The sequence below is a fragment of the Emydura macquarii genome, unplaced genomic scaffold, assembly GCF_026122565.2.
Source record: "Emydura macquarii macquarii isolate MOO-44397 ecotype Brisbane River unplaced genomic scaffold, CSIRO-AGI_Emac_v2 contig_2321, whole genome shotgun sequence".
NCBI classification, from domain to species: domain Eukaryota; kingdom Metazoa; phylum Chordata; order Testudines; family Chelidae; genus Emydura; species Emydura macquarii.
The window spans coordinates 2,204,147-2,229,239 of record NW_027132458.1 but is presented as its reverse complement, the minus strand read 5'-3'; the positions used below and the strand labels follow the sequence as shown (position 1 = coordinate 2,229,239).

The 25,093-nt window shown below is 39.1% G+C and overlaps 1 protein-coding gene across 17 annotated transcripts in view; it reads left to right on the top strand.

Annotated features, from left to right (window-relative positions):
• The window catches only part of CLASP2 (cytoplasmic linker associated protein 2), a 270,791-nt gene that overhangs the window by 106,588 nt on the left and 139,110 nt on the right, over nt 1–25,093 (top strand). For all 17 annotated transcript variants that reach the window (XM_067560901.1, XM_067560896.1, XM_067560898.1 and 14 more), the window contains 5 exons: nt 5,087–5,166; nt 19,292–19,384; nt 19,800–19,945; nt 21,659–21,794; nt 24,730–24,800. In XM_067560901.1, the coding sequence (XP_067417002.1) occupies nt 5,087–5,166; nt 19,292–19,384; nt 19,800–19,945; nt 21,659–21,794; nt 24,730–24,800 (526 nt within the window). The remainder of the gene's footprint in view (nt 1–5,086; nt 5,167–19,291; nt 19,385–19,799; nt 19,946–21,658; nt 21,795–24,729; nt 24,801–25,093) is intronic.

Here is a 25,093-nt window from a genome sequence, read left to right as displayed (position 1 = left end):
TAAGAACATAAGAAAGAACGGCCATACTGGGTCAGACCAATGGTCCATCTAGTCCAGTATCCTGTCTTCTGACAGTGGCCAATGCCAGGTGCTTCGGAGGGAATGAATAGAACAGATAATCATCAAGTGATTCATCCTGTCGACCATTCCCAGCCTCTGGCAAACAGCAATCCCTGCTTATCCTGGCTAATTACCATCATTGGACCTAAGCTCCATGAACTTACCTAGTTCTTTTTTGAATCTCATTATAGTCTTGGCCTTCACAACATCCTCTGGCAAGAAGTTCCACAGGTTAACTGTGCATTGTGTGAAGAAATACTTTTTTTTGTTAATTTTAAACCTGCTGCCTATTAATTTCATTTGGTGACTCCTAGTTTTTGTGTTATGAGAAGGAGTAACTAATATTTCCTTTTTTACTTTCTCCAAATCAGTAATAATTTTATAGATCTCTATTATGTCCTGCCCTTTGTCGTCCCTTTTCAAAGCTGAAAAGTCCCAGTCTTATTAATCTCTCCTCATATGGAAGCTTTTCTATACCCATAATAATTTTAGTTGCCCTTCTCTGTACCTTTTCCAATTCCAATATCTTTTTTGAGATGGGACAACCAGATCTGCACATAGTATTCAAGATATGAGCGTACCATGGATTTATAAAGATGCAATATGCCATTTTCTGTCTTATTATCTATACCTTTCCTAATGATTCCCAACGTTGTTAGTTTTTTTGACTGAGGCTGCACATTGAGTGGATGTTTTCAAAGAACTATCCACAATGACACCAAGATCTTTCTTGAGTGGTAACAGCTAATTTAGATTCCATCAGCTTGTATGTATAGTTGACATTGTTTGTTTTCCAATGTGCATTACTTCGCATTTATTAATGTTGAATTTCATCTGCCATTTTGTTGCCCAGGTGCCAAGTTTTGTGACATCCCTTTGTAACTCTTTGCAGTCTGCTTTGGACTTAACTGTCTTGAGTACTTTTATATCATCTGTAAATTTTGTTCCCTCACTTTTACCCCTTTTTCCAGATCATTTATGAATATGTTGAACAATACTGGTCCCAGTACAGACCCTGGAGGTCACCACTATCTACCTCTTTCCATTCTAAAATCTAACTATTTATTCTTACCCTTTGTTTCCTGTCTTTTAACCAGTTACTGATCTATGAGAGGACCTTCCCTCTTATCCCATGACTGTTTATTTTGCTTAAGAGCCTTTGGTGAGGGACCTTGTCAAAGGCTTTCTGAAAATCTAAGTACACTATATCCACTGGATCACCCTGTGACACCCTGTGTCTGAGAGCACCACCCCAGAAACTCTGTATTTACCAATGTCATGTAATTATGATAAGTTCTGTAGAAGGTATGCCTTGTTTGGTATTTTAAAAGTCTTGATCTGCTAAAGGTTAATATCCTGTTGGATTATATGTATTACTATAGTATGTGAAGTTATAAAATATTGTTGTAAATGCTGCTAGAACATGTTGAGAGGTGGCATTCAGGTATAACAATGAAGTGGCCAACATGCTAATGGTCCACCAAGGAGGATCTGCTCTCAACCTCCACCCCTGGAGACTTCACCAAGAAAGCATGTACACAATGGGAAACCGATTGAACAATGGGGAACAGCTCTCATGTCATATGCATGGACTTGTCGCAATCTGGAACGGACTATAAAAGAAGGGGAGTGACATCATAGTTTGACTTCTCTCTCTCCCCTCCCAACTCAACACCTGAAGGATCATCTGGAACATAGTTTCTCAACCTGTGGTACCAGGGGTACTCGAGACACAGGCAGGGGTAGCCGGGGAAAAACAGAGTGAAGGGGAGGTGGGCAGCAGCCCCCACTTCCTGCCCAGTCACAGCTCCCAGCGGGACGCGGGCGGCAGCTGCCACAGTCCCCAAAAGCTGGGTTGCAGCTGCCCGCTTCCTGTCCTGTCACAACTCCCAGCTGGGAGGCAGGTGGTAGCTGCCAGCTTCTGGGGGAGGCAGGCAGCAGCCCCCGGCTTCCTGCCCAGTCCCAGCTTCTAGCTGGAAGGAGGGCGGCAGCCGCCTGCAGCTTGTCCAGGTGGCAGTCCCCCTCCCTGGCTCAAAGCCTGTGCCCAGAAAACTTGTCAATTTCACTGCTCTAGCTGAGCAGTGAAATTGACAACTATGACAGCTCCAGATTTTACCAGTTACCCTCTTTTCCTGTCTCTCTCTCAGCCCTTGTTCCTCTCAAATCTATGGAAAAAATTTGGTGTGACTCTTTATGTTCCCCAGCATTGGCATGCCGTTAAAAGCCTCCTAGCTTTGGCCAACATCACCTCTAACCCGGGTACATACTTGAGTTGTTCACCCCTGTTGTAACGGTGGTAACCCTACCCACACTAGATCTGACATCTGTCATATCATGGCCTTATATACTCAGTTCTTCTTCCAACATATGGCTCATGTTAGTCTGTAAACATAAAATCCTGTGGAAAATTGAGTGTTGGGGTACTTATTCAAATTTTCAGACATTAGGGTGTACTTGCTACTTAAAGGGTTGAGAAACACTGATCTGGAAGACAAAAGGACTTTGAAAGGAGAGAGGGGAGTCTGAGGCAGGGAAGGTTGCCCAGCCTGCATTTAAGAAACTGCTTGTACCACCTAAGAAGGGCGAGATATTGCTAATTCAAGATTCACATCTTTATTTGTCTCAACGTTTAATTATTTGTACTGACTACCGGTTTTTAAATTTGTGCTACCAGAAAATCATCTCTCTGATTATTTGCCTCATAGCACAAGACTACACATTTTATGACAGATGACACTTGAACAAGCTTTCAACAATTTTTTTATTTCAATTTCACTAATAGTTCTTGTTTTCTATTGAACAACAATACATGCCAAAATAAGATGTGTTCTGCTTGCAAAATGTCAGGTAAACTGCTGACCAAGTGTCATCTATCATAAAATGTGTAGTCTTGTGCTATGAGGCAAATAATCAGAGAGATGATTTTCTGGAAGCACAAATTTAAAAAACAGTAGTCTGTACAAATAACTAAACGTTGAGACAAATAAAGATGTGAAGTCCGAGATCACTGGAATAAATCTGGATAGAAGAAAAAATAGTTTGTCATCTTTATCTGTGTCTTTAAAGTCATAAAGTGTAATCCGTTGGTTAAAAACATGGCCTTTCATCCTTCAGTCTTATTCAGCAGTACATCTTAAAGTAATGGGATTTTTATTACATAGATTCGTAGATTTCTGTTGAGAAGTTAGCACTCTGTGTAACTGCACAGGCAGACTTAAGACATTACCATTAATGTAGACTGTAGTTCAGAACACCTGAGTTACGAACTAATCGATCAACCGCACACCTCATTTGGAACTGGAAGTATGCAACCAGGCAGCAACAGAGACCATGTAAACCACCAAAAAAAATACAGGGAAAATTTAAAAATAAAATTGAGAGGTTAAGAAAATTGTTTGTGTGCTTGTTTCATTTAAATTAAGATGGTTAAAAGCAGCATTTTTCTTCTGCATAGTAAAGTTTCAAAGCTGTATTAAGTCATTGTTCAGTTGTAAACTTTTGAAAGAACAACCATACCATTTTGTTCAGAGTTACAGACATTTCAGAGTTATGAACAGCCTCTATTTCCAAGGTGTTTGTAACTTTGAGGTTCTACTTTACCAAGGTACGGACCATCTTTACAATGCAAAAATTGGTGCTTTAGAAATAAAGCTTAAAAAAGATCATTTAAAATCTATTAAATCCAAACTGATTTTTCCACACTTTTGTTTTTGTGATCTGTATTTGTGTAATTTATAGTAAACTTTTCTAAATATCTTACAATGAAATTTTTCTTAACTCCTTAGCATTTCTTAACTCATTTCATCCATTGTCTTCTAGAAGAAAGTTTTTCATTGCAAGCATAGTATTGCAATTGAGTATTCATACAGTTGAATAGCAAAAAATAATTTTTATGTGTAAACGATTGTCTATGCTGCTTTTCTGCTGCCACATCAGATATTAACTCTGCTGTTAATTGGTTATTGTTACAGGATTGATACAAGGTTAAACAATATTTTGTTGGCATAATTCTGAAAGAGGAATATTGATAGGAACCTTATAGAGTTATTGTTAGAAAGTGTTACTGAATAATTTTATTTTGATAAACTGCGGAAGCCTTCTATAAACTGTAGTACATGTGACTTATAAAATTTTGTTTCAAAAGAATAAGTAGATAAGCTCAGACAGCATTTTGAGCATACTCTAAGAATGTTAATTTTAGCTTTTCTTATTTCTTTTCACACCTTCCATTGTTTTCACTTGTGTGTTCATATTACTGCTGATAATGTATTGAAGTGATTACAATTAGTCTACAGTCTTTCTATATGCAGCTTTCTCTTGACTTCAGTAGGCATTATGGAATGGCTGCAAGATCGGCCCTGTATTTTGAATCTTCATAGCAGGGGAATTACTTAAAATGAAGATTTACTTTAAATAGGATTTTTAATGTCATTATTAACTTATTGTGTACTAAATGTTCAAGAAAAACTTGCTTTATTTCAGTAGATAGTGGAAGCATTCTGTGCCAGCATGTTCTATGGCGATGGGTGTTAGTGGAGGTTAAATATTAGAGCAGGTTGGGAATTTTCAGTTGTTTGTTTTGGCAGAAAATGTGGTTCCAGCAAAAAATGAAAAATTTCACCATGAAATGTTGCATTTTAGGGGAAAAAAATTTTCTTTGGTAACTTTGACAAAATATATTGGGTTAACAAATTAAAATGTTTCGATTGAAAGATGTTGAAACATTTTGTTTGGATTGAAAATGTGAAAAAGAAATTTGACATTCCCAGATAAAAAGTTTTTGGAATTGAGAGTTTTGGCATTTAGATTGTGTCCAGATTAAAGATGAAAACAGATGCTAGAATAATAAAATGTCCTGTATATTGCAAATGCCCTGCTTATCAGTTCTATGAAATATTTGACCTTACCTTACCAGTTAATAAAGAATACACTGTAACTAAAATATTTATTGAACGTATTTGAGCTGGAAAAATTGTCTTTGTAACTTTAAATGTGTTAAACAGTATTTTTAAAAAAACTCCTGTAGGTGCATCTAAGGAAGGAGGAGCAGGAGCTGTCGATGAAGATGATTTTATTAAGGCATTTACAGATGTTCCTTCTGTACAGGTAAGACACTGTCATTCACGCTCAATTTTATTTTCAGAAGAAATGTCTCAGTATTATGTATTTTGATTTGCAGTACTGTGTGTCAACAAGCCTCTTGTCTTTAGTTTATTTTCTAATTATACTTTGTTGTCATGAAATGATCAGTCTTTAGCCAGGTATTGATACCTTTTCTCCTTCTTCAAATTACTGGAAGACCCTGCACATACATTTTAGAAGTGAGTGTTTGCTTCCATTGTATTTTTAGGCTAGAATTAGAAGTTTAGCCATAAGATTGGTTCTGCACTGAACTTTGGTATGTTAGTTTGGTCTAGGGCATTAATATTATTTCTAACATAGGCAAAAGATCATTTATGCTGTGTGTGTTTAAAAAACCCAAAATAGTTGTGGGTTTTTTTTTTAAATAGCTTTCTTGTGTAATTGGAGTCGTGGAAGGTTTGATTTTTAAAATAAGTTGACAAGTGGTTGAACCATGTTACTAATTTCCTTTCTATTCTTTGCGAATAATGGATTAAAATTCACTAAGATATTAACTTTAGGAATTGTTTAATACACTCATACAATACGTGTGTTTACATATGTCTGTTATTACTTGCATTCAAAATGCATATGTAAACCATCTGTGTCATGGTCCCCATTAATTGAAAAGGTACCCTCTTAAAAAAAAAAAAAAAAAAAAAAAAGTAGGGATTTTTTTTGATATGGCAGCTACTCATGGAAATATTCACTTCAGAAATAAGTTCAAATGTATAATTGAGTCCAGTTTTGCATCATAGTAGGATTGATACCATCATCACTGTATTTTTCCTCATAAATTGTGTTAAATTAGTCACTAAGTTTTCCAACCTCTCTTGGAAACTTTTGTTCCAACTATTAGTTAGTTACTAATAACCTACTTTTTTCAGCTTCAAGCCCATTATTATTTTATTAATTTTTTCCTAGTAACTGCTTAGAGAAGTGATCTTGTTCTAATTAAAGTGTTAGTTTACATGTTTAATGCTGACACGAGATGTGAATTTAAAGCAGGCGTGATTTTATCGAAAATCTAGGGTTGAAACTCGTTTAAATGCTGGACTAGACAAATAGTTTTAAAAGCAAGGGTAATGTTTTCAGAGTTGGGTGTCTAAGATTATGAACCAGAATCCAGTTAAGCACATCGAGACAGATTTTTAAAAGTGCTCATCTCCAACAGAACTCTTTTGAGAAGTCTAGCCTCTTAATTGGGTGCCTAAATTAGGGTTGCTGGGTGCTGACTTCTTTTTTTGATATCTCATTGTTTATTAAATGGTCTGACTTTTCAGAGTGGTGAACTGCAGGTATTTGGTGCTTCTTCTGGTTGTGCCAGCTGTTAAGTGCATAACTTTAGGCACTTCCATTGGAAAAAATTTACCTAAACCCCAATATATACTGGAACACCGAGAATTCATTGCAGGCTGTAGTCACCATAAAGGATCCTCTATATGACTGATCCACAGTGGTATACAGTGTTGCTTCTGTATGATCACATAGCTGTTCGTTAGGTCTACTTCTGGGGACATCTATAGGCAAAGGCATAGCTGCCTGTTTTTGTGAAGAGAATAGTTTATTGCAGTTATCTCCATAACACCCAGGCCACCCTTAAGCAAATCTTTGCAGAATTTCAAGCCTTATGCTGTAAGGGTTTTTTTTTTCTCATTTGCATCTTGCTACTGCATGGATGATTTTAAATGCAAATACACCACTTTCTTACTGTATTTATCCCCAGTGTTGGCAAGGGCTATGCTCTGCAGCATAGGGGCTGATCAGTCTATAATTTGGTTTTGTAACACTTATGATCCTAGACAGACTTCTAATCACTCAAGAGTATACAAATGGAAAATGTCAGAATCTAATTGAAACAGATTTCCCCATACAGGTTTTGCAGGCCTGAATAGCAGTTCATAATTTTAGCATGACAATTGAAATGGTCACCCTGCCAAATGACAGTGTCATGTGTATTGACCATTTTCCACAACTGCATATTGTGACTGGAATGAGGATGCCTCCCCAAATCTATCGTGGTAGCAGGCAGGCTAAATAAGAATATTTCTCCGTTAAGTGCTTGTGCACATGTATATTTTACTTCAAATGCAGGTACACCCTGTACACTAAGAGGTGGAGAGTTTTAGGGTTTGTCAATTCTGCAGCTGGGAGTGAGCCTCCAAGGTGAGGTAGATAGATTCATGTTAGTGGGCCTCGCTCTAGCATGCTAAAAATAGCTGTGTGGATGTTGCGGCACTGGCAAAGGCTCAGGCAAGCCACCCAGGCGTGGATCCAGGAGGTAAGGTAAGCTTGGCTTCAGTTGGGGTTGCTAGTCAGTCTTCTCCAGCACCACCACATCTACAGAGCTATTTTTAGTGCTTCAGAGTGAGCCCCACTAACACTAGTCTGTCTACCTCAGCCGAGAGGCTCACTCCCAGCTGCACCACAGACATACCCTTAGCAAGCAGTACATCTTATGGCAGTAGTGTTAAACAAGGTTTGGGGTTTGATGTACAGAGACCTCAGCCTGCTGAGTACCACTGCAAACTCTCCGTTAAAAATCCTTTTAACCTTTCATTAAAGATACTGAAAAGAAGAAGAAAAACAGTTCGAGCATTTGAAATGTACAGTATTAAATAAAGTTTTAATTTTAACAACATGACTTGTTCCTTTTCCCATTAGCTGGAGATAGTTTTTAGAAAGAAAAACCCCATTGTATGACAGTCTCTTAGGTGGTATAGTGATAATGACTGTCCTTTTGGAGAAAGGAGAAGTTAGGTGAGATGGGCTAGAGCTGTTACTACTTCCGCTGTCTAAAAATCCATCCCTGTTTCCTAAAAGATGGCACAAGACAAATGCACACAAAAGGGGAGAGAAATGAACAGCAAAGATAGAAAATGTTCTGGTGTTGTCTCATGGCTTGATCTCTCCACTGGGCTTTACTGACCTTGAACCAGGCTGTTTTGGTTCATCTTTATCAGATTAGCCCATAACGTCAGTCTCCATAGCCCACTAATTAATTTTTTAAACAAGCACTTTTCTCCCATGGTGCCTCTCATGCCTGGGGAAAGTTTCCCATAAGCATCTGCAAAACAAACTCATTATCCATTTTCAAAGTGCTCCTTAAAATTCTCCTTTGCTGTGAGGCTTACAAAAACCTGGACAGCAGTTAGGTGCTGAGACCACATCATGCTGACCAATATTGTCTCATTGTCTGATTCGGGGCAGGCATTGGAATCTGGGTCTCCCGTATCCCGGTTGAGTGTCCTAACTACTGGCCTATAGAATCAATCAGTCTCTGTCAGTACCCCACATTCCCAGCAATTCCATCTGGGTCCTGAGAAACCTTTGAAAAGTTTCACTGAAACCTGTACATTTCCATGAAAAGCTTCAGTTCTTTGAGTGATGGTCCCTGTGTATTCCACATGTAGCTATGCAGGTGCACCATGCCCCTGAGTCCAGACATTTTTTGTAAGCAGTGTTTGTTGGTGTGCACATGTGCTGCTGTTCTCCTCATGTTCCATACTGAGGGTAGGGCAGTGCGGATCTATGCCTCTCCATTTTCTTCAAATATGGCCTTGGTCTGAATCCTCTGTGTCCACTTCAATCTTCCTCTATTCTGAGACCTGTAAATACAATATGTAACTCGTTCTAGTACTTTTAGTTGTTTAGACTCAGTGTTTGTAGTGTTTTTATAGTAGTATAGTTAACTTAGTTCTCCCCATCCTGGGAAGCTGGACTGTGCCAAAAGTCTCAGAGTTCAAGAACTCTCTCTCGTACCCTTGTTCCTTCTCCATCAGTGACAAACACCAACGCCTTTATTGCCTTGGAGAGGCTGACATCGCAACCAAAAGCAGTTTCTGCCACTCCTTCCTTCCCTGAACTTGTGAGGGACAAGAGCTCCATCTAAGGAAGCACCTTATAGAGCAGGCTATGAGGCTTCATTTGTATTCCGGCCAGGAGACCTCTCAGTACAGTGGCCTCAGACTGCAAGCTGTGCTACTACAAGCATGAGCTTTGGAGTAAATAGTAAGACTCTTAAGCTTAAGAAATCCTCTCATGAGAGTAGGTGACATGACTGTAGACATAAGGACAGATTCCCATTCAGATCTGCCGCTAAGAAAAAGGATCCCTCCCTATCTCAGTCCAAGTGGGGTGAAACCTTGTGCACAGCTCCTAAGGAATTAGGTCCACATAAACCTGCTGTTGAGGAAGACAAAGAGTAAAGGAATAAAGATCCAACAGTCCTGGTTCTGGCTCCTTCCCACAAGCCAAAAGGCTTGTTACCCACCAGACCCATCTAGGAGTTCCACCTTTGGACTCCATTTGACGGTTCCGGCTTACTCTGTGTGGGATTCTCCCAGTAATAGATCATTGGATGCCCTGGTTCTGACCGTCCCCTTCTCAGGAGCTCCCTGAACATCAGGGAGGACCAAAACCGTTAGAGGATATATTCACTCTGTTGTACCCAAAATACCCTCTTTTGTTGAGCCCAGCTCTCCTCGGAGACATCTCTGCGCCCACAGAAATCACCTTGAGAGGAAGAGGATCCTCTCCTAATGTGTCCACAACTCATAACATCCTCCCACTGTTACTGATGTCACCACCAATAGAGCAGAAGTCTGTTATTTCATCAAGTGAATCTGATGATCCATATAACACTTTCTCCCACCCTGAGGAATACAACCCTAGACAGAACCACAAGAGGTATTGGATCAGTCTGCCTCCTTCAGAATATGGCTACCTAGAAAACAATTAGTAGCCTTCCCCCACCGGCTGATACTCTTCCTTGGGGACCTTCCCCTACAGGCTGATCTTTCTTGCTGGCCTTACTGGGCTACAGGGATCAGTATAGCAGACATCCTGGATCTGTGCAAGAATCACACTGACCCTCTTTTCCCATCAGATACCAACCAGCTCCATCAGAGTTTGTGGAGGAAGAAGTTGAGCTCATATGTCATCCTCCTCACGATGCAGCAGTTGATCTATCATTTCCCTCCCTGTCTGATGACCACAAGCAGTAGCCTGAGCTATTATGGAGGGTAGCAGCCAAACTCCAGCTATATCTCAAGGAGGTCCAAGACACACAGCTTAGTTTATTGGACATTCTCTGGCCCTTTTAGGGTAGTCCTTCCAGTCAATCAAGCCATCTTGGACCCCCACCAGATCTGTGGCCCATACCCCTACCTCTTGAGTCCCTATCCTGAAGAGACCTGAAAAAACAATATTTCGTGGCAGCCTCAGGGGCAGAGTTTTTATTCACTCATCCAGGTTCAACTCTTTAGTGGTGCAAACAGCTGCAGAAAGATCCGGGGCACAGCACCGTAAGACCATCGCACCTGACACAGGCACTAAATGTCTTGACCTTTTGGGAGAAGATTATTTTCATTGGCTAGTCTCCAGTTCAGAATTGCCAATACCAAGCTCTGTTAGCATAATATGATTTCCTGAATTATTCTAAATTTCTACACTTTAAAACAGACTTCCTCAGGAAAACTGAGCCCAGTTCCAAGCCCTCATTAATGAAAGCAGGTTGGTGGCCAGAAGACATCATCTAGTAGATGCAGGTGACATTGACACGGATGTCAGTAGATGCAGCTGACACTGTCCCTAGAGTCATTATCACAGCTATAATCCTGAGGCATGAATTGTGGTTGAAGTCTTCGGGGTTCCCCAGGGAGGTATAGAATAGCATTGAGAACCTTCCCTTTGGCCTGACCTCTTTAATAAAAAGACTGATGAGTTTCTATATTCTCTTAAAGACTCTAAGACAACCCTTTGCTCCCAGGACATTAACACCCTAGCTCTGAAGAAGAAATATCATAAGCAGAACTATAGGCCCAAACCTCTTCAGGAGTCTGTCATCAACATCCTTATGAAGCCCCATGCAAAAGGCAAAGATTTCAAAGACCCAGATATGTGGCTTATACCTGTACAACCACCTTCCACCCCACTCACCACCCAAGCGGTTCTTTTGATGGTATCCTAGAGGGCTGAATACAGGTATCGATACCATGCCTTATTATCCTTCCCCCTTCCCCCTCCCACACCTTTTGATGTCTGTTACCTGCACACTTTAGGGCACCCCACCTTTACCCCCAATCTGTAGGGCTCAAAGCATAATCCAGTTAAGGCATCCCCCTTCCCCTTTCCCAGTCCCTAGGGCTCGGGGGGGAGGGAGGGAAGGCACTTACTCTTACCCAATTCACACTCTAGGGCTCAGGGTCACCCATTCCCAATCCATAGGGCTCCAGGCATAACCTGGTTAATTTAAGTACCCACCCTTTCCCAATTTGTAGGGCTCTAGGCATATTTTCCTATGGGTTTGCAGGGCCTTTTACTAGGGAAAGAGTCTTACACAGTAATATTCTTATTCTCTATTTAACAATCACCAAAACAGAATACACATTCTAATCATACAATGTTCACCACTCCCAATAAGGCAGACAAACTTCTTCTGGTGGTCAATCAGGATTAGATCATCTGGGGACTCCAGCTTCTGCACAGTATGGTTGGGCAGGATGTTGAGGTCTGGCAGCTCTGATCTTAGGCGGCAACATGGAGTTAGGTTCCAAAGAACTTCCTTTTGGACCTCAGTTTATACAGTTAAAACTTGGGTCCTTCTTAGCTATACGTTAACCAATCATTTCAAACTAAAGTACTACAAAACACGAATCCTGGCCCATTATGAAACTGTTCTTTAATCCATCAGACTCAATCACCTTGGTTGATTTAAATATTGCACAATTAATTATGCAACAGGCAGAAACAATCAAAGAACAAGACAGAAATCATTCAGATAAACAAAGAAGTGGGTACCATAAAGACTAAACAGTAAAGTTTAGATTTTACAACCAAAACTGTTAAGTGATTCCTTGCCAGACAGAATGCTATTAAAAAAGTTTCCTTTAAACATCTTAAGATCTGTTTCCTAATTGTTGGTGGTAGGTACTATTGAGGATGGGAGTGCCTTCTTAACAGCCCGATATTACGTTGTTTGATGTAATTTATCTGGAATATGAGGATGTGACCACGTGATTCTTAGCTTATGACTGCTTCTGTTCCAATATGGCTGCTGCTGCTTAGCCAAAGAACAAGGCCTCAGACCTTACAGTTGCCTTACCCACTTTGTTCACAACTGTGGAATGATAACATACAAGAGGGACTACACATCGTCCACCAAGACTACGCAGTTAAGTTTATAGAATCACAGAAGTGTGTAGGACTGGAAGAGACCTCAAGAAGTCTTCTAGTCTAGTCCCCAGCACTCAAAGCAAGACTAAGTATTATCTAGAACATCCCTGACAGGTGTTTGTCTAACTTGCTTTAAAAATCTCCAGTGATGGAGATTCCACACCCTCCGTAGGTAATTTATTCCTGTGCTTAACTCCCCTGACAATTAGGAAGTTTTTCCTAATGTCCAATGTAAACTGCCCTTACTGCAATTTAAGCCCGTTGCTTCTTGTCCTATCTATCCTCAGAGGTTAAAGAGAACAATTTTTCTCCCTCTTCCTCCTGTATACTTGAAAACTGTTATCATGGCTCCCCTCAGTCTTCTTTTTTCCAAACTAAACAAACCCAGTGTTTTCAGTGTTACCTCATAGGTTATGTTTTCTAGACCTTTAATAATTTTTGTTGCTCTTCTCTGGAGTTTCTCCAATTTGTCCACATCTTTCCTGAAATGGGGCACCCAGAACTGGACACAGAACTCCAGTGGAGGCCTAATCAGCGCATAGTAGAGCAGCAGAATTATTTCTTATGTCTTTCTTACAACACTCCTGTTAATATATCCCAGAATGATGTTTGCGCCCCCCCCCCTTTTTTTTTTTTTTTTGCAACAGTGTTACATTGTTGACGCATATTTAGCATATGATCCACTATGACTCCAGATCCCTTTTTGCAGTATTCCTTCCTAGGCAATCTTTTCTCATTTTGTATTTGTGCTACTGATTTGTTCCTTCTTAAGTGGAGTACTTTGTATTTGTCCTTATTGAATTTCATCATATTTACTTCAGACCATTTCTCCATTTTTTCCGGGTCATTTTGAATTTTAATTCTATCCTCCAAGCACTTGCAACCCTGCCTAGCTTAGTATTGTCCACAAATTTTATAAGTGTACTCTCTATGCCATGATTTAAATAATTAATGAAGATATTGAACAGAACTGGATCCAGAACTGATTTCCACAGAACCCCACTCAATATGCCCTTCCAGCTTGACTGTAAACCACCGATGACTATTCTCTGGGAACGATTTTCCAACCAGATATGCGCCCACCTTATAGTATCACTATCTAGGTTGTATTTCCCTAGTTTGTTTATGAGAAGGTAATGCAAGACAGTATCAAAAGCCTTACTAAAGTCAAGCTATACCACATCTACCGCTTCTCTTCTATGCACAAGGTTTGTTACCCTGTGAGAGGAAGCTATTAGTTTGGTTTGACATGATTTGTTCTTGACAAATCCATGTTGACTGTTACTTATCACCTTATTATCTTCTAAGTGTTTGCAAATTGATTGCTTATTTGCTCCATTATCTTTTTGGATACTGAAGTTAAGCTGACTGGTCTATAATTCCCTAGGTTGTCTTTATTCCTCTTTTTATAGATTGATACTACGCCTTTTTCCAGTCCTCTGAAATCTCTCCCATCTTCCATGACTTTTAGAAGATAATAGCTAATGGCTCAGATATCTCCCCACTCAACTCCTTGAGTATTCTGGGATGTATTCCATCTGGTCCTGGTGACTTGAAGCCATCTAACTTGTCTAAATAATTCTTAACTTGTTCTTTCACTGTTTTAGCCTCTGATCCTAACTCATTTTCATTGGCATTCATTAAGTTAGATGTCCAATCGCTACTAAACTTTTTGGTGAAAACTGAAACAAAAAGTCACTTAACATTTCTGCCGTTTCCACATTTTCTGTTTTTTTTTTTTTTTTTTTTTTAAATACACTGCATTGAGTAATGGGCCTATCCTGTCCTTGATCTTCCTCTTGCTCCTGATGTATTTGTCGAATGTTTTCTTATTACCCTTTATGTCTTGTGATACGGTTCGACTCACTGCCTTGGCGCCTTCTGCTGGCTATCTGGGTAATCAGCTCTCAGCCAAGCAGACGCCCCTCCCTGCAGTTTCTCTCCCTCCGTCCTGTTTCCGCTGGACCATCCTTCTCATGACTCGTTCCTTCAGCGGAGTCACAATTCCTGTTTCTCCCCCCCCCCCTCCCTTCTGGGGGGTTCTGCAGTTTATTCTCACCAGTTCACAGTCTTGCCACTCCTCCAATGGCGGTTGGGGGAGCGGATTTCCCTGGGCCACTTCCCCACAGCCCCAGTACCTTCTCCACCCTTGCTTCAGGGCACTTGTATCTGCTGAGGCCCAGCAGCCTGCCACTGTTCTGTCCAGGGTGCTGACAGTCCTCCCTCTTCAAGCTCCTGGTAGTCACTCCCCTTCCTCTGCAGCTCCCTTTTATACTGGCCTCATGGGCCCTGATTGGCTGCTACAAAGCCCTTCCCATTGGCTGCCTTTCACACAGCCTCTCCAAGGGCCCTCTTAACTCTTTCCAAGCCAGTGAAGGGCAGGCACCCCACCACAATCTCCATCTAGTTTTAATCTCATTTTGTGCCTTGGCCTGTCTTATTCTGTCCCTACATACTTGTGTTGTTTGTTATACTCATCCTTTTGTAATTGGACTTAGTTTCTACTTTTGTAGGACTCTTTTAGAGTTTAGGATAATTGAAAATCTCCTCGTTAAGCCAGGGCGGTCTCTAGCCATACTTCCTATCTTTCCTACACAGTGGGATATTGCACCATGCTGTGTTATTTTCCCAACAGATGTCTGGGTAGTTGAAATCCCCCATCACCACCAAGTCCTGTGCTTTGGATGAATTTTTTAGTTGTTTATAAAAAGCCTCAGCCACCTCTTCTTCCTGGTTATGTGGTCTGTAATAGACCCCTACCATGACATCACTCTTGGGGTTTTTTACTGTTTTTATCCTTACCCAGAGACTTTCAACAAGTCTGCCTCCTATTTCCATCTCAACCTCAATCCAAGTGTACACATATTTTGCCTGCCTGTCCTCCTTGAGCAAGCTATACCCTTCTATACCAACATTTCAGTCATATACTACCCCACCAAATCTCTGTGATGCCAACAATGTCATCTTTCCTCCCCACCACAAACTCCCTTCCCCAGATCCTTTTCAGGGACCAATCTCATGAAGAGATTCTTGGTCTGAAGGAGATTTTCTCCTTCAGAAAAGGGACCATAGAATCGGTGCCTTCTCAACATCAAGGGAAGGAGTTCTTCTGCCCATATTTCTTGCTCTTCAAAATATCTGGTAGATGGAGATGAATTCTCAAACTACGCCAACTAAATATATTCATCTGAAAATTAAAATTCTGCATGGTCACATTGACATCAAAATTACCTCTCTGGAAGAGGGCACATGATTCATGGCTCTGAACATGAAAGATGCATGCTTTTCATATAGACATTGATTCATCCCACAGGCGATTCCTCAGGTTCCTTATTGAGCAAGGAACCACTTCCAATTCAGAGTCCTTTCATTCAGACTAGCTACAGCACCTACCATCATCACAAATGTCCTTTCAGTAGTGACAGCTTGCATGAGAAGATGTCTTTACCATCTTTTCATATCTCGACAACTGGCTTCTGGTGGACAGATCCAACAGTGAAGTCCAGCCAGCAACTCTATTCCTATTCCATCTCCTGTCTTCCTTGGGAATCTGTGTCAATCACAAGAAGTCTATTTTAATGCCTATAAAGTCTGTAGATTTCATTGGAGTGACCCTGGACTCAACTACAGCAGGAGCCTATCTCCCCATTGAGCGATCCCATGCCATGGATAAGCTGATAAATCAGCTCACCATAGAAAGCTCAGGTAGGAGTTCCTTTCCTCACACCTACACCTGAGACTATCACCATACGTGGGAAGCCCATATGAACAAGATACCAAGACATTTCATGAGGCCAAGATGCATATCAATTTACTGGAATTCAGAGTGGTTCACTGGGCCAGCAGTGCTTTTCTTTCATTCATCCAATCCCAATTTATCTAGGTAATGTTATACAATATGATGACTGTCTTCTGCATAAACAAAGGGGAACAAGACCCCTCCCTCTGTGCGTAGAGATACACCGGTTTTAGAGGCTGACTATGAGAAATAACATAATCCTCTCAGCACTGTACCTATCATGTACACGGAACTCACTAGCAGTGAGTCTCAGCAGGCATGTTTCCAAAGGCCACAAATGGGAGATTCATGATTCTGTTCTGAACAAGATCTTCAACCAGTGGAGAACACCGTTCTGGGTTCTTTTCATCTCACAAGAGAACAAGGAACTACTCCTGTATTGTACTAGAGCAGTTCTGAGCCACAGCTTGAAGGGCAATGCCCTGATACTACCCTGGATGGACAACCTGAGATATACCTTTCCTCTCATCCCCCGAATACCACAAGTTCTGTGGAAGAACTGCCATGACAGGGCTTGGATCATCCGCATTGTGTTGAACTGGCCAAGACAATTCTGGTTCTTGGAATGCCTGAGGATTTCAAACCATCCTCCCATCAACATCTGACCACCTCCAGATCTGTTGACACAACACAACGGTACAGTCAGGCACCATTGCAACTCAAGGCCTCGTATTTGAATGGGCATCAGATGCACTGTGCTCATGTTCAGTGTTAGTTCAATCCATTCTTAACCAAAGGAGGAAGGGCTGTACCAAAAATGTTCTTTGACAAAATGGAAACACTTCTTCTGTTGTTCACAACACCACCATCCATCTCCATATCCTCTGGAATCCCTATTTTTCTAGAATACCGGCTGTCCCTAAGACTTCAGGCCTCTCTCTATCAGTTCCCTGCGAGTCCATCTTGCAGCAGTCAGAGCTTTTCATCCTCTAATTGGGGACCATACTATCTTTATTCATTCCATGATGACTAGACTCCTGAAGAGACTTATTAGAACTTTTCCAGCAATGGTGAAACCAAACACCTCAATGGGACCTCAACCTCATCCTTTTGGTTCCCACCAAATCTCCCTTTGAACCATTTGCCACCTGTTTTGTCTCATCTCTGGATGAAAGTTGCCTTCCTAGTCACCATCACATCAGCCAGGACAGTGAACGAGCTGGGAGCACTCACGGTAGATTCGCCATATACCGTCATCCGTAAAGTCTGTCTTCATCCCCACCTAAGTTCATCACTAAAGTAATTTTGGAGTTTCACATGAATCAAACCATTCACTACCGAATTTTTTTCTCAATCCACATGCCTCTGATGCAGAGAGAAGGCTTCATTCCCTAGATATCTGATGTATATTGGCCTTTTATCTACAGAAAACAAAAGCAGTTAGAAAAACATCTCAGCTTTTTATCACCATCACAGAGTGATCAAGGGGTCATGGTCCATCTGTGCAGAGACTCTCTAAGTGGATCTCAAGGTGCATCATCATTTGTTACCAGCTAGCCCTTATACCCCGCCCTCACCATGGAGGAGGTGAAAGGTCATTTGACAAGAGCGCAAGCAACCTCTGCAGCATCTCTGTGAGATGTACCTTTACTAGCTCTATGTAAGGTGGTGACCTGGAGCTCCATACTTGCCTTTAAAAGACACCATGTGTTAGTCTAGACTTCTACCACAGATACATCTGTGGGACAGTAGTACTACAGACAGTCATAACATCTGGATCCTTGCACCTGCCTCCTGTTTGTCTACTACTTACTAATCTCTCACATGTGGAATACGTATATGGACTGTCACTCAAAGAAATGATGTTCCTTACCTGTAACTAGAGGTTTTTTAGCGTGTGTGGTCCTTATCTGAATTCCACTACTCCGACCTCTCTGCTGTGGATCATGACCAGATCCTTGATAAGAATAGGAACTGGAGGCATTCGTCCACACTGCCACTTATACCTTTGGTTCAGAGTACAAGGAGATTAACTGCCCGTGTGTGCACCAACGGACACGGCTTACTAAAAATTTCTGGACTCAGACACATGGTGTGCATGCGTATCCATGTGTGGAATACATGTCGGGACCACACATCTCATAGGCCCTCCAATAACAAGTAAACAACTTCCATTTTTCAACAAATTACCATTTAAAAAAAAATTCTTGCCTAGCTTTGTTAAAAGTTATTTGAGAGGCACTTACGCTGAATGCTGTCTCTTTGACCTGCTTCACTCTGTTGTCTGGAGAAAAAAATGAACTTCAGTTTAGCATTTTCATGAAGGCGTGTTTGGATCCCGAGGAGCAGAGAAGGGTATGTTGGTGTAAGAGGTAGAATAGAGAGATTAGAAGGACTTCATTAACTTAGTTGTATATGAAAGTGGATGCTTGGTTTTTTTTCAGGTGAAAAGGTAACCCAAACTGTGAAAATAGAGGCCTTCTTCAAAATGTATTTTAAAAAAATGTAATATATGTACTAAATGTATTTATTAAAGGAATGTACAGTAGAAACATTGAAAAAATCCTAATACTGGCTAAGCTTCACTGGGAAGCCTATTCCTCACATAGCTGTTACTGAGGTTCTTAAAGTATTTTTACAACAAATTGTTGGTTTTATTGGTTTTGCAGAGTGCTTAGCAATCCAGTCAGGGCCCTATTGAGCTAGGTACTACATACAAACATAATAATAATAAGTCCCTGACCCAATATTTCCAGAGTTGAAAATTTTATATTCATATTGGAAAATTAGGTTGAAATTTAATCACAATAACGTATTGACTTACTGTGTAAACATTTCACTCATATTCAGTTGTAGCTGAATCAAAAAATTAAATCACTACAATTAATAAATAAGTGGGGTTGGTGATTTATTTGTTCTATAGGCTGAGATTGAAATCTTCCCTGAGATAAAATGTTTATTACAAAATCAGTGTTAAACTTTTGTGTTTAGTAGGCCTTGAATGACAGTTGTGTATTTAAATAAGAAATTGTCCTAAAATGGAAACTGTGTTACAATCTGCCTATGTGGAATATTGTCCTTAATGTTTTCAAAATTATAGTTCTGTTTTTTTAAAACCTAAGACAACTGTTGTCCCTTTCCTCAGGTAAACATGGAAATAGTAAGTTTAGATTTTATTTGGTTTTAAAATTTCAGATCTATTCCAGTCGAGAGCTTGAAGAAACATTAAACAAAATCAGGGAAATTCTCTCAGATGACAAACATGACTGGGATCAGCGAGCTAATGCGGTATGCTTTTTGTCCAAACAGATAGTTCAAATGTTGTTCTAAGAAAACTTTCATAAATGGTAAAATATTTACAGTTGAGATAATTGAAGAAATTTTCATGCTAGATACACTTTTAAAGATTGAATTGTGTCTCATATTATTAAGTGGTGGTGGTAGTATATCATTATAATATCAGTTTGAAAAAAATAACTAGAATATATATTAAAATATATTTCCAACAGCGTTTTAAGTGACAATTTTTCCAAAGGACCTCTTCTGGGTCTTAGTTTGTGTATGTACAAAAATATGTGTGCACACATGTATGCATATGTGCTCTGCAGGTAAAGACGTTTGCCTGTAAGCTTTACATATTTTAACACCTCTGTCTCTGTAGAGTTAGGAGTATTGACAACCAACTGTCTTAATTTTGTTGTAGCTCAAGAAGGTTCGGTCGCTGCTTGTTGCTGGAGCTGCACAGTATGACTGCTTTTTCCAGCATCTACGGTTGTTGGATGGAGCTTTTAAATTATCAGCTAAGGATCTCAGATCCCAGGTGGTTAGAGAAGCATGCATTACTGTAGCGTAAGTACAGGTTATGTATATTTATATATGTTGTTTGGTTTTGTATTTTAAATGGCACTAGATCTAAACAGGGTACATGGTTAGCAACTTCAAGTTTTTTTTTTTTTTTTTTTTTTTTTTTAAATCTCAGCTGTGCAAATATACCATCGGCTAAATAGCTGTATTGAGTTACTGTGCACGATACCTGGTTGGAGGGTGGAAGTCAGGATCTGAAGGTATAGAAAAATGTGTATAATCTAAGTCAGCACTCTCAATTATAACTCTGTCCATCTGTGTCCATGATACAGAAGATATACTATTCCTTGGCTGAATAAGACATCATCTTGAAAAGAGAGTGCTCATGTAAAAGAGCCCAGGAATATTTTAGGAAGTGAAATATTTTTACAATGAGCAATTTACTAAAGCTGTTCTGAAAAGGTACATGAATGTACTGTAAATTAAGCATAGAAATAGTCATGTTAGCTTTTCATTTGAATTTTCTATTGAGAATAATTCATGTGCTTTATATTTGGATAATGCTTTGTCAGAAGATTTGTTTTGAACAGCAGATGAAGTCTTGAGTGACTTAAAGTGTATTTCACTTATGTTGGGACAAAGTTTGTTTTCTTTAGGTCATAAGTGCAATTGGTTCATAGAAAAGAAAATCACTTAGAAAAACAAATGAGCCATCATTTCAATTATGCATTTCAATCATTTTGATAACCAAAGTGGATGTATTTCCACATTACAATAATAATTGATAGTCTGATTGAAAACAGAAGTGAAACGAGGAACTTTAATATCATACCATACACATTTAAGTGTTCAAATGTATTTAATGTTCATGGTGTGCTCAGAGATGCACAAACAGAAATGGACATTTTTTCCCCTCAACAAATTAAGAAAAAAAAATCCATATTTTACCACAGAGTAAGAAGGCACGCTCCCTTTTAAATGTGTCTTCATAAAAGACATTATTTAACCCTTTGGTACTCAGTATGTCACTTGCTGCTGATTACAAATGTATCTTGCATTTGCTCTGTACTGGTGAAACCTTTGTTCTGAGCAATGGAGAGTTAAATTGCTATGTGTATGGAAATCATAATCTACTTTGAAGTTATGTCCACAATCTTGAATAAATGAGTGGGGGAGGAACAGCAGTTTTTATGCATGGGTAACTATGACAAATTTTATAGTTCGCCTAAGGCTGGATGAATTATTTATGTAAACCTCAAAATGTCACTGACTATCATTAGAATAAATATTGTGTTAAATTATTTTTATATTTTAATTTTAATATATTGCATTTACAATAAATGCATGATGTCCTTAAGAATAGCCATGTGAATGTTCTGTTGTCTAAGTTTATACTGTCATGGTATGATGATAAACAAAAATAACACGGTAGGTCCTAAATAACTGTACACATTAACTTCAGGTTTTTAGATTGCGATATTTTATATGTAATTTTCATTGTAAGGAAGTCTAAGTGAGAGAGAAAATTATTTATTGACGTTTAAACTTTCAAGTTGTCTGCAAGGTAAACAGTTTGATATTCATGAATTCTGTGATATCTTTTCTCATTAGGAAGATATAGATTTGAAAATCATAAATTAAGAACTATTATAGCCATTGTTTGGAAAGATCTTTAAAATGTGAGATTAACTTTAAATTTCTTATTTTGAGGCCATAAAATGATTTTTATTAATGAATTTTATTTCATTTTCTCAACAGTCATCTTTCAACAGTTTTGGGAAACAAGTTTGACCATGGGGCTGAAGCCATTGTGCCTACTCTTTTTAATCTGGTCCCCAACAGCGCCAAAGTTATGGCAACTTCTGGCTGTGCAGCAATCAGATTTGTCATTCGTGTAGGTATCCCTCTGATGGTTTTTTATAGATTTGCTTGATTAAAAAGTAACTCTGCTCGGCTAGTTGCTCCTAGCAAAAATGCATTGCCACTTTCATATATAATCTATATTTATATAGTTATTGTTTTTAGAGACTGAAATGTAAGTTCTGCCCTGAGCAAGTAATTTTTTTGAAAGATGAACAGAATGTCATTGCTTATCATCCATCACCACCATCATGGTAAAGGGTGGGCGAGGAAATACTGTACATGTATAAATACAGTAAATTTGTAAATGCAAGTAAATTTTCATAACTGTTTTGTGAGGCTGGGCCATTTGTGAAGGGCAGGCATATGCCAAGAAATAACATTACCTTAGAGGAAAGGCAAAGGGAATTAAACTGTGTACTCACTAGTAATCAAAACATGATTTTATTTAAATTAAAAAAAAAAATCTGACTGCCTGCAATTTGTATATAAAAAGCTGACCCCTCTTTAGCCTTTACAGGTATAATTTGTACTCACTATTTTACACTGACCTCATCCACACTAAGCTGCAGATAGTATTTTTTTGTAAATTGTTAGAGATCCAGTCAGCTTACCTATTTACAAGTGCTTTTTTGGCAGTCACATCTAGTACTCTTCATTACCATGATTTTAAAAGAGTATTCTGGAACATCGTGGACTGCTGTCCTTTAGAACCTCAGTAATAACTACTTTCATAGGTGTTTTTCTTTCAGAGCACTCTGGCATATCTAACTGCACAGTTAGGAGAGGTAGTTTCGCCAGTTACAGTAGCATAAGTTATTTTGCTGTGTGTACAGGCATCCTAACTTATTTTTAGTTGTTCACAGAAGACAAACTACATATCAGGCTAATTAGGTGTCGGGGTTAAGATATAAATAGCTAATAAGACCAGTGATTTGCTTATTGCAGTTTAATGGGAAAAAAAGACCCGTGAAAGTGCTTAAACTTGCATTCCACATAAGAATAACACAAGCTAGCATACCAGATAGTAAATTTGGCAGTCAAATAATTCCCATTCCAATGTGCCCCCAAACGTAATAAAAAAGATAACTTTTGCAGTGTACCTGGAGGGTCAGAAAATTTGGGCTGTTTGTTACCAAACACTGGAAATGAGTTCCAGAACCAAAGGACCCTCACAGAAAACACCCTACCTCCTGACTTCCCTCTCTGATTCCTAAGGGTGAAGTACTTTGGCTGATACTATTCATTGCAATATATCACCTCTTCCTCCTGTGCCCTATCAAGGTATATCCCAGGCAATTTAGGGCTTTATAGGTCAAAGCCAACACTTTAAACTGCTCCTAGAAACCAGCCGGCTGCCAGTGCAGATCCTGGGGTAGTGGTGTCTTGTGGTGTGAGTGAGAGATCCCACTTACTCTGCAGCAGCTTCAGTCTCTGAATGGGTTTAAGGAGATTTACTCCCTCCTCCAGTCTTGTTTGCCTTTCATTGTGTTTCCTGTTCCTTGCCCTGTCAGTGTTTACAGTGTAGTTTCTTTTTCCCTTTGATGTTCAGTCAAAGAATTGAGCTGAAAACCAGTGTAGGCTGGTCATGGCAAGAGTGGACATCAGAGTTGAGGAATCCTTTCTGCCACTAGAGATGTGGGACTCAGCTCAGGCAGTTGAGCACTTGCTCCAGTGTCTAAGCTGTTGGAGTGGGATTCTGTTAAAAAGACTCTGGACATCTTTAAAGCTGTCTTATTAGTGCAGTCTTGAAGTCAATTTAAAGCAAGCCCTAGGCTAATATTCCATATTTTTCAGAAATACATGATTTCCTAAACAATTTTGTGCATTTTTCTAATTCCTCTTTGATGTGTTTTTCTGAAAAGCCTGTGTCACTATGTAAATAGCTCTAGGTACCAACTATTGTGAAATAAGGCTGCTGTCTCTATTTAAAACATTGTGTTTCTTCCCCAGTAGTGTCTCATTACCACATACCTTACATGTTCATCAAAAGCCCTTTTTAATTGCTGAAAATAATACAAAGTACAAATGAATTTATATTAATTTTAAAAAGTCAATGTTAAGTGAAAAATACAACAAATTGTGAAAATTACTGTGAATCTTTTATGTTAATTTTATTTTTAATGTTGAGAGTAGGCAGTGCACTGAAAACTAATAAGGATCCTGCTGTCATGAGTGGTTCACATGGTCATGTCACACATTCACAAGCTATGGAAAAAATACCATGCACTGAGTGGATTGCTAATAATACAGTTTTAAAAAGGTCATGCAGTCTTTATATTATTTATAGCAATTTACTTTTTATGCTACACTTCTGAATATTTTACTAGGCACTGTTTTTTTACATGTTTTAATTTAATAGATTAATTTACTTTTACATGGGATATATTGCATCTAGCTATTACTTCAGTTGTATATTTGGCAATGAGGTAAATGTAATCTTTTAACACAACAACCTATATTGATTCTAGCAAAATGACACCTAAAACAGTTCCAAGGTATCTTCACATGCTTTTCTGCTTTAATGTTTTACTTTTATATCTACCTGTTGTATCTATCTGTTTCATTAAAGGTGTTGATTACAGTGATAACATCTGAAATTGTATGGAAACAACATCAATTTAGTTTTTCTGTGGGGAAACAGATATTCTACACTTGAGTTTCAAAGGTTTCTTTTGGTGGCTAAATGTTACATAAATGAGAAGAATGTGATATGGTCAAATGTTTTTCCTTAGTTTTTTTTATATCTTAATTTTACATATATTCATGACCTAGTCAGGGTAGTATACTTTTACCTACATTCTAAATTTGGGTTAAGCAATTAACATTTTAAATCCTATATTTAGTCATTGTTTTATCTGTTGCTGAAAAGTTATTTACTATGTTCATTTGATATTTAGCACTATGATTTCAGGAATGTTTTTGGCATTGGACTATCTTGTGTTATAATACTTATGGATTTTTTTCAGCATACCCATGTGCCCAGACTCATACCTTTAATAACAAGCAACTGTACTTCAAAATCAGTTGCTGTCAGGAGGTGAGTATTTTATAAATAAAAAAATTATTAAAACTGTTAATTTTCTAATAGTTTATATTCCTTAATTTTATAATAGACTATCTTCAAAGTAGCTCCCTTGAGCAACAGTGAAAGTATCAAAATTATGTAATATAATGCTAATGCTCCTACTTTGTAAAGCTGTGAACAGCAGCAGAGGCAGGTATGGAGGTTATGCATTGGGGGGTGGGGGCGTGGTAAAGCTTAGAAGCATTACAGATTTTGCTTCCCATTCTTACATCTCCCTGAAGAGCTTGAGTGGAATAGTGAGACCT